The sequence below is a fragment of the Pocillopora verrucosa genome, chromosome 10, assembly GCF_036669915.1.
Source record: "Pocillopora verrucosa isolate sample1 chromosome 10, ASM3666991v2, whole genome shotgun sequence".
Classification (NCBI taxonomy): domain Eukaryota; kingdom Metazoa; phylum Cnidaria; class Anthozoa; order Scleractinia; family Pocilloporidae; genus Pocillopora; species Pocillopora verrucosa.
This window is the reverse complement of record NC_089321.1, coordinates 426,802-442,102: the sequence shown is the minus strand read 5'-3', so window position 1 is coordinate 442,102 and position 15,301 is coordinate 426,802. Positions and strand designations below refer to the sequence as shown.

Sequence of the window (15,301 nt, the reverse complement as noted above, 5' to 3'; positions counted from 1 at the left end):
TGGCTATTTCCTGTATAAGATTGCAGTGAGCACTGAAGGACACATTGCAGCTCTAGGACCTTCATATGTCAAGCTAGAGTCCGGCGTCATGGATTATAAAATAGGATATCGAATGATTGTTCTATAAAACAGATGCAAATGTTCTTGACTTGTGTCCTCGTTCATTTTGCGGAATCAACTCAGGCCTGAGAAAATAACCCCATTACTTCCTCTTGGTTGAAGCGCAAGGTTTTGAACAATCCTACTTTCAAGAGAGGTCTACTGCAAAGTGTATGATCTGATTTCGTTTTTTGTCTGGATTGTTTGCTATGTGGGTTTTCTTTTTTTCCTTACGAAATTACTTATAAAACAGTTAAACACATAATACGTTTTAGGTAAGACACAGAATCATGTACCTTGTTGGCGACGTTTTTATGCCACTTAGTCGAGTTTTTCACTTTATGCCTTTTTGGACCCTGAAACATACTCAAACGAATGTAACGTAGTTTCGGTTTTTCTTGGTGAGCAAAGCATATCGAGTTAGGAATTTTTTTCTTTTGTAATAATAGCATTCATGGTTCTAGGCTAATCATCACTGAACCTCAACCTCATGATTGTAAGTATATTTTTTTCCAAGATGTGATTATTAATTCACGATTTTAGCCGCCAATCATTTTCTTATACCGAGATAAAACTAGCATGTAGCGGATATATTTTTCTATTCTCATAACACATTTTTGTCGGATGACGTGAGGTTATTGTAAGGAGAAGCTGAATGTGATTCCCATCTGTTAGTGAAAGGGTTGATAGACAATTTTCTTTGGGTGTATGTGTATGATTTGATATTTTAATAAGCGTGTTCATAGACCCTGTATAATTTCAGTCGTGGCATTCACCGTAATGATTCGATTTAGCGCTCGGGGCGCTTATTTACTTTTGGTAGGCAAGGCGGTAATTAGGGACAGGGCGCTTATCAAGGACAGGGCGCTTACCGATATTTCTTTTTTAGAAAAAGCAGAATGAGCAAAACAAAGCTTTGATGATTTTATTTGAGGAGAATCAAGAAGACAGGAAAAAGGACTTGTTGTCTCTTGATCCTTCCTGACTAGAACGACCAGCCTAGCAATCGTCACACGGAAAACATATCTTATTGACCAAACGATGGTCTCTCAGATTCGTTCATCCCACATAGACCATACTTACCACGCTGAAGTTGCAGTTGGGTAAAGTAAATGTTTCAGCATTATACTAGTTATAATCAAAACAATCATGTTTCACCCTTCCATTTTTAAGTGCCAAAAAAAATCCATGTAAGAGAACAATCATACCTGCTGAGCAACCATACAGCTCCATTCTTAGTGATATATGACCATACCATGCTGTTGGTCGAAGTTTGATGTAGCGAGCTTTAATGGGTGGGTTTAACTGGTGATAAACAATGCTGTCTCTGTCTTTATTTCCTTTGAATACCTACAAATACATGCAAGTAAAATTAATAATCAGTTACCACAGTCATGTTATTGTTTATGTCAGTTTCAACTTACATTTAGAATTGTAACAGGTTGATTGCACTTGTTGTAAATATGCAAGAGAAAGTCAAAGGCTAGATATGTGGTATAATTAATTTTTTCCATAGTAGAATGCATGATTAGGGGCTTAGCCCCTTGGTATTTGCAGATGCCTTAATTAAGAAATACTTGCAACATATTATAACTGTTACCTCAGTCTATACTGTGCAGACATAAGGATATGTTTTTAAACACAGTAACTACATTTACCTTAGGTGAACTCTGTCCCAGTACTTTGAAGTAGTAGAAGGTCACTCCATCTTCACTGTACTGCAGTGTGTATGCTGTTACCCACTGGCTGTGAGCATTCCTTCCCTGTGTTGCTATACTTGTTAATTTGGTGTAACTGCCAAGAGCCACCTGTATCCATTGATTTCCGTTATTCTTCCCTGCTGACCATCCTCCTTGCTTGCCTCCACCAGCCTTGAAGTTTAATCTTCCCTGGATTGCTGCATGATTTCTATCCCATTCTGAAGATGCAGTGACCTGAGCATCTTTAATGCGTCCACTCTCCAAGCCAAGAGGTGCCGAACATTCTTTAAAGAAATAAAGAAGGTAAAAGAACAGTTTATGTGTATGTATTTATGTACTGAGATATGTAGGTATGTTTGAGGGTAGGTACATACAGTTCTATTGAAAATTTAAAAGTAACACAAAATTTGGATTAAGCAAAAATTTTCTTTGTATGTCATAACGTAGTATCTAACAATCTAGAGATTCTTGCCATATCAAATTCAGCATTATACTGGTTATAATCAAAACATATGTTTCACCCTTCCGTTTTTCAGTGCCAAAAAAGTTCATGTAAGACAACAATCATACCTGCTGAGCAACCATACAGCTCCATCCTTAGTGATATATGACCATACCATGCTTTTGGTCGAAGTTTAATATAGCGAGCTTTGATAGGTGGGTTTAACTGGTGATAAACAATGCTGTCTCTGTCTTTATTTCCTTTGAATACCTACAAATACATGCAAGTAAAATTAATAATCAGTTGCCACAGTCATGCCATTTTAAAGGTAGTTTAAACTTACATTTAAAATTATAACATGTTGATTGCACTTGTAAATATGCAAGAGAAAGTCAAAGGCTAGATATGTGGCATAATTAATTTTTTCCATAGTAGAATGCATGAGCAGGGGCTTAGCCCCTTTGTATTTGCAGATGACTTAATTAAGAAATACTTGTAACATATTATAACTGTTACCTCAGTCTATACTGTGCAGACATAAGGATATGTTTTTAAAGTGTTAAACCAAGTTACTGCTTCAACATTTACCTTAGGTGAACTCTGTCCCAGTACTTTGTAGTAGTAAAAGGTCACTCCATCTTCACTGTACTGCAGTGTGTATGCTGTTACCCACTGGCTGTGAGCATTCCTTCCCTGTGTTGCTATACTTGTTAATTTGGTGTAACTGCCAAGAGCTACCTGTATCCATTGATTTCCATTATTCTTCCCAGCTGACCATCCTCCTTGCTTGCCTCCACCAGCCTTGAAGTTCAATCTTCCCTGGATTGCTGCATGATTTCTATCCCATTCTGAAGATGCAGTGACCTGAGCATCTTTAATGAGTCCACTCTCCAAACCAAGAGGTGCCGAACATTCTTTACAGAAATAAAGAAAGTAAAAGAACAGTTTATGTGTATGTGTTTATGTACTGAGGTATGTAGGTATGTTTGAGGGTAGGTACATACAGTTCTATTGAAAATTTAAAAGTAACACAAAATTTGGATCAAGCAGAAATTTTTTTTGTATGTCATAACGTAGTATCTAACAATTTAGAGATTCTTGCCATATCCATATTTCAGCATTATACTGGTTATAATCAAAACATGTGTTTCACCCTTCCATTTTTAAGTGCCAAATAAGTTCATGTAAGACAATGTTTAATCATACCTGTTGAGCAACCATACAGCTCCATCCTTAGTGATATATGACCATACCATGCCGTTGGTCGAAGTTTGATGTAGCGAACTTTGATGGGTGGGTTTAACTGGTGATAAACAATGCTGTCTCTGTCTTTATTTCCTTTGAATACCTACAAATACATTCAAGTAAAATTAATAATCAGTTACCACAGTCATGTCATATTTAATGTCAGTTTCAACTTACATTTAAAATTGTAACATGTTGATTGCACTTGTTGTAAATGTGCAAGAGAAAGTCATGGAACTCCAATTTTGAATGTCAGGCTAGATATGTGGCATAATTAACTTTTTCCATAGTAGAATGCATGATCAGAGGCTTAGCCCCTTGGTATTTGCAGATGACTTAATTAAGAAATGAATAAAGGGGTAAATTACCTGTTAATTAAGAATTACTTGTTCCATTTTATAACTGTCACCTCTATACAGATATAAGGATATGTGACATAATAAAGCACACTCAGCACTAATCTGAGGTTACATTGTAAACTCACTAGAGAATAGACAAACAATTCTGAGTGATAGTCACTAATTAAAATCAACTCTGGATTGTATGAATTTAGAGGTCAGAAAAATAGCATATAAGGGAACTTTATTGCCATCATTCATCTAACAGTCATAAGGCCATCAAAAAAAAAGTTCTTTCTTTTTTTGGTCTATCACACAACAAGATAAATGGTAATTTGTTTCATGATTTAAGAGGCTTTCCTCCTTCGAGTTTCCTTTTTTCTTCATGCTTAGGAATAGACAGCACAATCACCTACATGCCAACATTTTTGGCATCACTTTGATGCCAAAATATTATTCAATTCATGTAATAATGATTTAACTGTGACAAAATATAATTTTAGTTGTGAAAGTAATTATCAGTTATAAGTTGCCTAAAAAATAATGATAACTGAACTCTGTGTTGTGCAATTTGTCTTGGTAATCACATGATTTCAAGTGCAATTTGGAATAAATAAGCACAAGTGAATTTTTTTAAAGACTAACAAAATTGCACTAGCCTGTAGGGTGAGTGCAATTTGTGGTCTTTGAAAAAATTAGGTCTGAAATCATGTGCATGATTTGAAATCGGACAAAAATTGCACAACATGAAGTTCAATTACCCCTTAATTACCTAGTCCAGTTTTAAATTGCAAATTTAGTCCCTCAGATAAGGATTTTTGTCTACAAATATTTTTATTGATCTAGTAGTGAGCTGGTTTGTAGAAGGTTACAAAAGTTGTTTTTCATTTTCTTGCAATTTGATTTCTTTCTTTGTAAACAAGTCTTGAAATCTGATTGGTTGTTGTGTCTTGGTAAGGCTTCCTTATTAGCAGGGAAAATATGTGATTTAAAGCACATGAATTAATTGCACCAATGAGAGCCAATCAGATTACAAGGATCATCAGTAATTTTAAACTAGATGAAATAAAGTCTGTAAACAAAGCACCCTCAAGAATGTTATACAAGACTGCATCCAGTATTATTTATGAAAAGACAGCCTATTTAATATTCTCCTTGTGACCCAAGCCATTTTCAAAGGAAACAACATGAACTTCAACAGATTTTCCTTCATTTAAAGGTTCATTTTCTGCACATACCAAAAGGATACACCTGAAAGTCATTCAGTAGGTGACACATGGCAGTAGACATACCTTAGGTGAACTCTGTCCTGATACTTTATAGTAGTAAAAGTTCACTCCATCTTGGCTGTACTGCAGCTTGTATGCCGTTACCCACTGGCTGTGAGCATTCCTTCCCTGTGTTGCTATACTTGTTAATTTGGTGTAACTGCCAAGAGCCACCTGTATCCATTGATTTCCATTATTCTTCCCAGCTGACCATCCTCCTTGCTTGCCTCCACCAGCCTTGAAGTTCAATCTTCCCTGGATTGCTGCATGATTTCCATCCCACTGTGAAGATGCAGTGATTTGAGCATCTTTGATGCGGCCATTCTCCATACCAAGAGTACTTGAACATTCTTTACATGACAAAAATAAATGAATAAACACATATTGTTGGGAATGTAAGAGGAATAAAATTATTCATAGCCCTGCAGTTGCTGCTTTAATAGAATTGTATTTCTTGACTTCAGTGGCAAGGGTAAATTTGTTTACAACAATTTATTAAGCATGCATATCAAGCTGTGTTGTGGGTTTTCTCCTTTTCTGCAAGATTACATCAAAAATAAACAATCATTGATTTCATTGATAAATAGTGCCTTTGGCATCTTTAAATTTAAAATGGTATGCTTAGTTTGTAAGAATAATTTTGAACTAGACTGCAATGGAAAATGTAAAAGAAATTTCTTCTCAAACATTAGCCCATTGTTTCGTGTTTATGAATCAGTTCAAATAGGTGATTTAAAGTGCAAATTTTCCTTCTCAAGCAAACTGATGTTATTAATAATAATCTTGAATGCTTTCATTATTTTGAAAACTTGTTTGATCTATCTGCAGTCTGCAGTATACCTTTAGTCCTGACTATTTTCTGAGCACCAAACATCATCAGTTCCAATTGTAGATCAGGTTACTTTCCAGATCAACATGTTGAAAACTGTATTAACCATAATTATATGTAGCAGACAGCATTAAAGTTTAATTGTACCATCTGTACATGTAATGTTAACCCTTAAACTCTCAAAATGTTTAATATGTAACTTCTATTTGTAACATCCATATTTATAATCATTATTACTTGAATATAGAACATTGCTTGGGCAAATTATTTTTCAACTAAAACTGTGGTTTTTTTTTTTTCTTCTGTTCTCTATTGTTGAGCTCAGTGACATGTCTGACTAGGACAGATCAAAAACTACAGTACATGCATTAAATTAAAGTTTGGTTGTCATTCACTTTCATTCTAAAGCACATCTTGTTATGACAGGTTCAGTACACATCCAAAAGTCAAGAAAAATACGATCTTTCCACAATTTACAGCCACAAAGTCAATGTTATATGTACATGCCACCTAAAAACAACATTTCGATTTGATATTTTCATTATTATCATTATAATCTTTTTTCTCTCTTTTTTTGATCGATTGGATAATTGGACGCCTTAGTATAATTCCGAACGCACAGTGCCTGTAACACTCGGACGCTCATAAGGTTTCAAATCAGACACATAACGCGTTTGGCAATACCGTAAATAACAAAAAACGGAGAGTAACCGTACAGTTTAAATTACATTATCCACGCAAACACCTTTCCTAATTGCGGCTTCGACATTCAGCGATTCCAGATATTTTCATTACCTCAACAACTAACTCACTTACATCTTTGCATGATCCAGTACTAAGCTGGCATGGATTGCTAAAGTTTTTTTCATTTAAGTTATCGATATTTGCCACCATTTCGCTCGAGCCCATTGCACACATCGCCTCCAGGAACATACATTGGGTTGATCTTTCGAAATCGATAAGCAATCGGCAAAACCGAGTATTACAACCGGGCTCATTCCGAGAAAAAATCATTGGCATATTTCCATTTCGCAAATGACAGATTTCTATTTTGCACATCATTCGCATATTTCCATTTCGCAAATGACAGATTTCTATTTTGCACATCATTAGCATATTTCCATTTCGCAAATTACAGAAATCTGTAATTTGCAAAATGGAAATATGCTACTGATTTGAAAAATCTGCGTGGTGAACTTTGCGAAATTACATTTTCTTCGCAAACACGATATTTCATCTAGAAACACACTGCGACATTTTCCATGTGCATTTGCGGTCAGGTAAGTGTGCTGGCACGCATTCGAATTATTCATCGACAACGATTTCTAGAAGTCTGTAATTTGCGAAATGGAAATATGCTAATGATTTGCAAAATACAAATCTGCAATTTGCGAAATGGAGATATACTAATGATTTGCAAAATAGAAATCTCTAATTTGCGCTTTCTATTTTGCAAATCATTAGCTTAATTATTTCCATTTTGCAAATTACAGATTTTCATTTCGTTTCGTTTCGCAAATTACAGTAAGCCTGATCCAGCACTATCTGGCATGGTTTCTAAGGTTTGTTTCATTTTAGCTATCAATATTTGCTACCATTCTCGGCGTGAGTCTTCGCTCCTAGTACTCAAAGCCTAAAGCCTAAATCGATATGCAATCGGCCAAACTGAGTAATACAACCAAGCTCACTCCGAGAAAAAATGTTAATCTGATTGATTTTCATCTAAACCTACTTTACTTGGATGAATCCCTCGAGGAAAAAAGGACTTCGGTCAGATTTCAATTCGAAAAACAAACGCAGGCTGTAAAAGAATATATATCTGCGATTATCTAATCCGACCATTGAGAAACCTTTTTTTTCGGAATGATTGTGTTTCACTTTTGAATTTTACTCCGTTGTCCTATTTTAGCTTCCTTGAAAGAGTGTCTCGGCTTGTTTTTTAGGCTTACTACTTACCATGACCGCGACTGATTGAGATAAAAAGCGACGGAAGCGCCAGGAGTATAAACGGCCAGTTGTACATGTAAGTAGAAACCATTCCGAAAATAACGGAATGCAAAGTGCTCGCGACTCTGCTTTGAATGAATGTCGAGAAACCACTCTGAGTTACTTCAGTTGAAAATAATCTTAAACGCAGGAGAGACGCAGTGATGAAGCTTTTACTCAGATAGCCTTGTTTGATATAGCCTTCTAATATGTTATAACGGGTCTATTCCTGTCCTGAAAATCAATCAGCCAAACGTTCATGCGTCGATCATTTGGAAGAATCAAATGAACGGGCAGCCCACATTAAACTTTTCAAGATTAGTTCAATTGCCAGTAATCGGATCCTTGTGTTTGCGCACATACAATTTTTTGTTTATTTTAGCAATTTAAGTACATATCTAACAATCCCTACCGGCAAAATAACGAAGCTTATTGAGGCGGAAGGGAAAAAAACATTAAAAATAAATTCTTCAAAGACAAGTTTTACTGAATAGATAAAATGACTAGGAGAGTATGTCTGTAGTCGAACAATGAAAAACAGTACGATTAGATATAGATAAGCCAATTAGGTATTAATTGAAATCTTAAACGCAGGAGAGACGAGACTAGGAAACTTTTACCCAGTTGGCCTTGTTTGATATAGCCCGCTAATATGTTACCCAAGGATTTATTCCTGTTTCGAAAATCAATCAGTTAAACGTTCATGCGTCGATCCACTCGAGGCGTCAAATGCAACGAGCAGCCTTCGGGCATATGAACTTTTCAAGATTAGTTCAGTTGCCAGTAATCGGACCTTGTGTTTACGCACAAACAAAACAGACAAATTTTCTTATTTTAGCAATTAAAAAACATATCTAACAATCTCTACCCGCAAAATAGCGAAGCTAATCGAGGCGGGAGGGCGACAAACATTAAAATATATTCTTTATTAACAAGTTTAATTGAACAGAGGAAATGACTAGGAGCATGCATATACACGAACAATGAAAAACAGCACGATAAGATATAGATAAGCCAATTAGGTATTACAAAAACTAAAAAAGATTATAATTTTCTAAATTTATCAATGAAAGTATGGACATCAATATAAGTATCCTCTCGCATCAAAATGTTCAGTAGCTGTCTATGCAATAGTCCTTTAATTTATACGTATTTTATGTAGTCTTTCGGTTCCAGAGTGACAAGGGAATTGGTGCTATAATTAAAGATGTTTATGTTCATTTCATAATCAACACGCTTTTGGTACGGTCTGAACATAACATAATTAGATTTTTGACGTTAAGAGATAACTTATTTACTATCAGCCACTTGCTCACATTCCTTAACTCCTCGTTAATTGCTAATTAAAGGGATCTCAAACTCTTATCACAATAATTTTTAAAATTGAGACAGGTCATCGTGCATGGCACTTCAAAGTTCGTTAAATTGTTCTTTATTATCGGCGAGAAAAAGTGAACCAGGAGATTAGGGGCAGAAGATGTGGAAAGAACACCTGGTGTACATGTAGCTTTGAGAATATTTATCTGTCGTCCTGAAATTTATTTTGCCAGTGATATCCATTTGGAAGGGGTGACACTTTCTGTATATACATCGCTATACGTTCAGTGTTACTTTAATAAAGCCAAACAAAATCAAAACAAACAAACGAGAGGAAACAAAAAGAGGAAAAAGAAACAAGCAGAAAAAAAATTCGGCCAAGTCAAACTCGGTCAAAAAGTATTTTAACATGACCATATAATAGGACGCGATAGACTGGCGCACGTGGTACAACCTATAAAAAATGGAAGATTCCTTTAATTTTTTCGAGTCAGAACAAGAAACTCACAGTTTTATTTCCTTATCTTGCTAAATATTTGTTGATGTTATGAAGAGCAATAACTATTTTTAATTGGTTAAACTTACTGTCAAAAGAAACACGCTGCTGAAAAAAGTTAAGTGATTTATATTGTGTTTTGTTCTGAGTGGCTCGCCTTGCATTTTCACTTTCTAATCATCTGATTACATTGCAATACTTACTGATGCATAAAACCTCAAAAGATTACATTGCAATACTTACTGACGCATAAAACACTCAAATAAGGCTAACAGCAGTGACGTGCATGAGAGACATATTATTCACAACAAAATTTTGATGTTCAATAGCCTTTCTTTGTCAACTGTAAAGTGCAAAGCTGGGCGAAAACGATATCATCTGGTTTGAAATCATGATTTAGCCTATGGGTTTGAGTCTATAAATAAAAACTCAGTCTTTCACCCTCCGAGTTCACACGGCTCGCTTTTCAACCCATGCCGTGCGAAGGGATTTCAATGATTCCAAAAGTAAACTAGATCGTAAGTGTGTAGGGCCGAAACCCGATGAGTAGCCGAATACAAATTTGGTTGAAGGAACCCGTTTTAACTCCAGTTGTAGTATAACAGCTATATTCGGGTAACAAGATAAAGAAAGAACAAAAAATAAAAGAATAAACTCTAAAACACATCACAGCTGAGAACAAAGCTAAGAACTAAGGAAGATTAATGAACAATTATCATCCTTTTTCGCCTCGAGCATCAAACAACATTTCCTTTGAGAAGTCGAATGATGCCGGAACGTGATTGAAATTTCTCAGTACTCAATAATCACGAGCAACATTTCACTAAACAAAACATTTTTCAAAAAGAGCTTTAAATTGCACTTTTGTTGATACCAGTCAGGGATTTCTGATGCTTACATTATCATTCGTTAGCGAAAAGAAGAACTTAAGACCACAACGGCCTATTTTTCAAACAGAAATATATTTTTTACCATAGATTCTTTGAAGAGGCTATAAATCTTCACACCATCATTCCTTGGTAGCTTTCTCTTTTTTATGTTCTGTTTTGTTTCATTTTTTGGGCTGACAGTAATTATCATTCAAAAAATTGCGATCATTCTTGAAATTTTGCCATCGTTTGTTTTTTCCTTTCCGTTCATCGACGCTGGAGAAGTTACTTATCGTGAAGATTCGCTGAAAAAAGCTCCCAGTTTCTTCCGATTACTAAGTTCCAAGCTGCCATTATGTCTGCAATCATAACAGCAGTTTTCAAAGCGACTATTGGATGGCTTGTGGATAAAGGCAGAAATGAGGCAGCAGAAAAGCTTAAAGATGGCGACATTACAGATCAACAGTTTCGTAACATCATCGTGCGTGAAATCGATGACATGAAGTCCAAGCTAGATGGATTATCAAGGAAAGATTTGTTAGCCAGTATTGGATTCTTTAGAGAAGGAATCGAGTTGTTGTATGAAGTATTTGAAGAGACAAGGTCGAGGAGTGAGTATGGCGCGGATACAGCACAAGCAGCTTGTGCGGAAGCTGTGTCGCTCACTGAAGGAATGAAACATTTGGAGCTTACCGAGTCTGCCGCAAGAAAGCTCGCCAATGCAAAGAAGAGATTCGAACGTGCTCGTGAAAGAGCAACAGATGCCTTTTCGAATGAAGCGCTATCACCAAATGACCGCATCTTAGCAATGCAGTACCGAGTGATGGCAACAATATTAGAAACAATAGACCATCCCGAGGATGCTGTAGCACCATGTAAAGTGTGTATTGAAGAGCTAAACGGTCTGCCAGTGGTTAAGCAAAGTCTTCAAGAACAGCTCAAGACAGGAATCAGGGCAATAAAGAGTTTATTTCATAAAGAAGAACGACGGAAAGTTATTTCCGGTGTCTGTCTTGTCAATCGTGTCGCCTACGATGTCACACACACAGTATCCGTAAAAGAATCATTTACAAAAGAACCATTCCTACCATTGCCTATGATTGATACAGGAAAGGAGAAAGTTGATCTGCTGCGAGATCGGAGAGTAACAAAAATACTTTGTAAACAGGGTATTGAGAACTGTAGTGTACCATGGATACTTGGTCATGATGGCGGAGAGGAGCGCGGGTTAATTTATCCGCATGCTATCGCTACCAACTCAAGCGGGCAATATATTGTGGCAGACGATGACTCGACAATCAAGGTGTTTAACAACAGTGGCAAGTTTGTGAAACGTTTCAGACTTCCTCCTCTCATTGATGACAGCGATAAAGAGCTATCGATTAAAACCCAAGCGGTTCGGCTGGCCACAGACATGAATGACAACATTTATGTCATGGTCGAAGAAAAGAGTGGTGAGGACCCATACTGGATTTTTAAGTTTAACAAAACCGCTGACCAACATCACAAGTTTCGCGTCACGACAATGGGCTGCGAATTTCAGCAGTGTATACTGTCAGTCAGTGATAGTGGTACAGTGGTGGTACTAAAGAGTGACTGGAAGAAGGGATGTTATATTGTGGATGTTTATGAGAATAATGGTCAGTTTGTTTGCAGTTTTGGAGGACAAAACTTGACTATCAGGTGCGACATCACTACTGTAAGTGATAACAGAGTTATGGTGGTGCAAGGATGTAATCCAACAGATGTTCACATACGCAGCGAACAAGGTGGTTTTCTAAACAAGTTTGATCTGCAAAGGTCCCTGGACACTCCTAAAATAGCATTTCACAGGGAAAGTCAACAAGTCGTCGTGGTCGGTGGGCAGGGACTTTTTCCAGACATCTTTTATATAGAAATATACACCAAAGATGGTGAGTTTGTGCGAAGTACTCTTTTCCATATGGGAGAGCCCTCTTCTCTGGAGGGGATTGCATTGACCACTGAGGGACGCATTGCATTAGCAATCTGGAGTCTAAATTTAGGAAAAAAAGTAATCATCATTTAAAAAACACAATGATTTCCTCTTCTTATTTTCACGTTTAGTTTACTAACTAATTATTATTAACGATAAATTGGTGTTTTGTATCAATAATCATGCAATTAACATAATAAGCACAATGCCTTTATTTTTCACACGGCATGATGTAGCTTGAGACAAAAGTTTTATGCCTAAAATGAAAGCTTTTATAGCCTCAATTTATTAACTTTTGATGCGTTGGAATTTAATTGAACAAATGCAATGCAGTTTTGAAATTTTCTTGGAAAATAAGTATTACATCATTGATCATGTAGGAACTTTATTGATGACTCCAGGCTTAGCCAGAGATATGATGCTTATTTGGAAACCAGCCTTGTGGTCCTCACTTCTATAGATATAGTGATAAAATTGGACATTGCAACTGCCATACATCTCCTTGTAATGGGAGGAAATATTCTCTTATGTCATGGCAAGGTGACACGTCTGACACAGCTATAAGCTGAGATATTTGTTTATTCTCATTACTAGTTTACTGGATAATGTATGGATATTGTAAGGAGAACTTGAATGTGATTCTCTTCTGTAAGTGAAAGCGGCTGATATCCAGTCTCTCTCACATATATGTGCGTAATTTTATATTTTAAACATGGTGTTCCTATCTTTTGATAATTTTAACCTTAGCTTTTATCAGACTTTTAAGCATAATGCGTGGACTGTTATTGTTTTGATAGGCGTAATGTTTGCTTAAGTAGTTTTGAACACTTTAGCTTTTAATTTGTTGTCGAATGTATCAAATTTAGTATTTTATTTAGCTGTTGTTTCCTGCGTGACAATTTTCAAACAAGACCAATTTCTGCAGTGAATTTTTGACGCGTGACAAATTTAGATGGTAAAAGAAATAGTATAATGATTCTTGGAGATCAAATCAAACTTGTCAGTAAATGCTAATTATTTCATAGCTGGCAGATCACGTGGGTGAGATGATGTGAGTCCTTTGCTCTGGTCGGTTACTCAAGCGGGCAAGATGGAACTCTTGCCCGTTAATAAAGAATGTCATTTTTTTGGATCTAGTGAAAGCTGAATTATAGTCAATTACCAGTAAATCTTACCACTTGCTGAATTTGTTCGTGTTTTCCCTTATGTTCTTCTTTTTTGTATGATTTCGCTGAACTTCGAATACAACTCTTGCCACACAGCCTCCAACCTCCCGTACCTTTTAAAAAAAATTCTGAATTGATGAGGAAGAATGAATTATCATTGAATGATCATTGTGATTTTTTTGTGTTGTTTATCAGCTTGAGTTCATCTTGTGAGTCATGATATATTGAGTTACTACTCAATGATCAGGTTTAAAGCTGTTTATTTCTGTTGCGACTGTTTATAGCTTCTGGTCGACTGTTATTCGTAGACATGCTTAAAAGCTGGTACTGATTTTGACCTGCCTCTTTTCTGTTTCCCTCCATTTGTTTTGCTTCTTGAGAAATTTTTGAATTCGTTGGTTCTTTCTCTTTTCAATTGATAATATTCGGGTAGTATATTCAAAGACAACTTCTTCAACCTAAAGGGTCACACGGCCCAGTTTTTAGGCCAAGCAGAAAGAGGAGAATTGAGTAAATATGAAAATGAATTAAACTTTTAGAGCTATGGAGCTTCAGTACATCTCTCAAGAAATTCAAGAGCTGCACAGTGGATATAGTCATAAGTTCTCCCCGGCAGTTTTGCTATGTTTACCCAACTCAAACAAAGCCACCAGTCATTTCGTTAATTTCTGAAATACCAACACGTAAAGCTAATATGAGAGTAGTGTGAAGATTGGTGATAAGTTGAAAGAGTAGCTCAGTAAATTTATTCCTTGAGTCTGCAGAGACTTGCTAGTGGTAAGAGGCGAGAGGTGATTATGACTTGGGCTTTATACAATGAAGAACCACTTCTATCGGAGGCCGCCTTCTGCAGTCGCAACGCAATTCATCTTATAAAGCAGAGACAAAATATCATGTAAAGCAGTTGACCTCTTAATCGTCACCCAATCCCTGAGGTAAAAAATAATTTAGAAACATTTTTAATCTAACATAATTAATCTAATTACTTCCTTCTTTTTCGATAATGTTTTTCAATCCCTGTTGGTGTTTGTATCGTCCCTTTTTACTTGTTGAGGTTTCTGTTCATTGCTTCCGAATCTAGGGAAGCTGCTTACGCTGCAAACGGACGGGATCGTATAATGTAACTTTCCGACTTTAAAGTAAAGCGACCATTATTTCGGTTCCAAGGTCAAAAGTAGAACATCACGTGGGGCGGGACTGCAGATCAAGAAAAATTGGTTGACGACAGTGGATTGCGGAATGACGAAGTACTTTAAAACTGGAAATATAAATTGAAGCATTCGCACATTTATAGGCTTTGAAACAATGAGTCACGTTAGGATGTTCCTCCTTCTTCCCGCAAGAAAGAAAAACGTTCAAAACCAAATGACAGACTAAAAAATTGATTTAATTCATCAAAGAACATATGCCTCGAAGAACTCATTTTAAAAATACCAATTCTTTTAGGTGTTGGGTCCAGGATAGTTTTATCTTAAAGTTAAAGTGGATTCATAGAGATCAAAACCAAGTTTTAGATGAGCTTAAGTATGGAACCAAAAGAATACAAACTGTCTATGATCTCTTTTTGGAACAGTTTTGAATTGACACAAGAA

At 36.2% G+C, this 15,301-nt stretch overlaps 3 protein-coding genes across 3 annotated transcripts; 1 reads left to right on the top strand and 2 right to left on the bottom strand.

The window, feature by feature from the left end:
• Window positions 1-1,084: 1,084 nt before the first annotated feature.
• Window positions 1,085-2,171, bottom strand: LOC136283921 (EGF-like repeat and discoidin I-like domain-containing protein 3). Its single transcript, XM_066173486.1, has 4 exons — window positions 2,138-2,171; window positions 1,758-2,083; window positions 1,308-1,449; window positions 1,085-1,098 (listed from the first exon to the last, which is right to left on the bottom strand). The coding sequence occupies exons 1-4, from the start codon at window positions 2,169-2,171 to the stop codon at window positions 1,085-1,087; spliced, it is 516 nt and encodes a 171-aa protein (XP_066029583.1).
• Window positions 2,172-2,331: 160 nt separating this feature from the next.
• Window positions 2,332-8,059, bottom strand: LOC136283920 (EGF-like repeat and discoidin I-like domain-containing protein 3). Its single transcript, XM_066173485.1, has 5 exons — window positions 7,878-8,059; window positions 5,117-5,442; window positions 3,448-3,589; window positions 2,830-3,155; window positions 2,332-2,511 (listed from the first exon to the last, which is right to left on the bottom strand). Exons 1-5 carry the CDS (start codon window positions 7,957-7,959, stop codon window positions 2,332-2,334), a joined length of 1,056 nt encoding a protein of 351 aa, XP_066029582.1. The 5' UTR covers window positions 7,960-8,059.
• A 2,814-nt stretch (window positions 8,060-10,873) lies between these two features.
• LOC136283947 (uncharacterized) lies at window positions 10,874-13,690 on the top strand. Its single transcript, XM_066173546.1, has one exon. It carries the CDS (start codon window positions 10,945-10,947, stop codon window positions 12,634-12,636), a length of 1,692 nt encoding a protein of 563 aa, XP_066029643.1. The 5' UTR covers window positions 10,874-10,944; the 3' UTR covers window positions 12,637-13,690.
• Window positions 13,691-15,301: the final 1,611 nt, after the last annotated feature.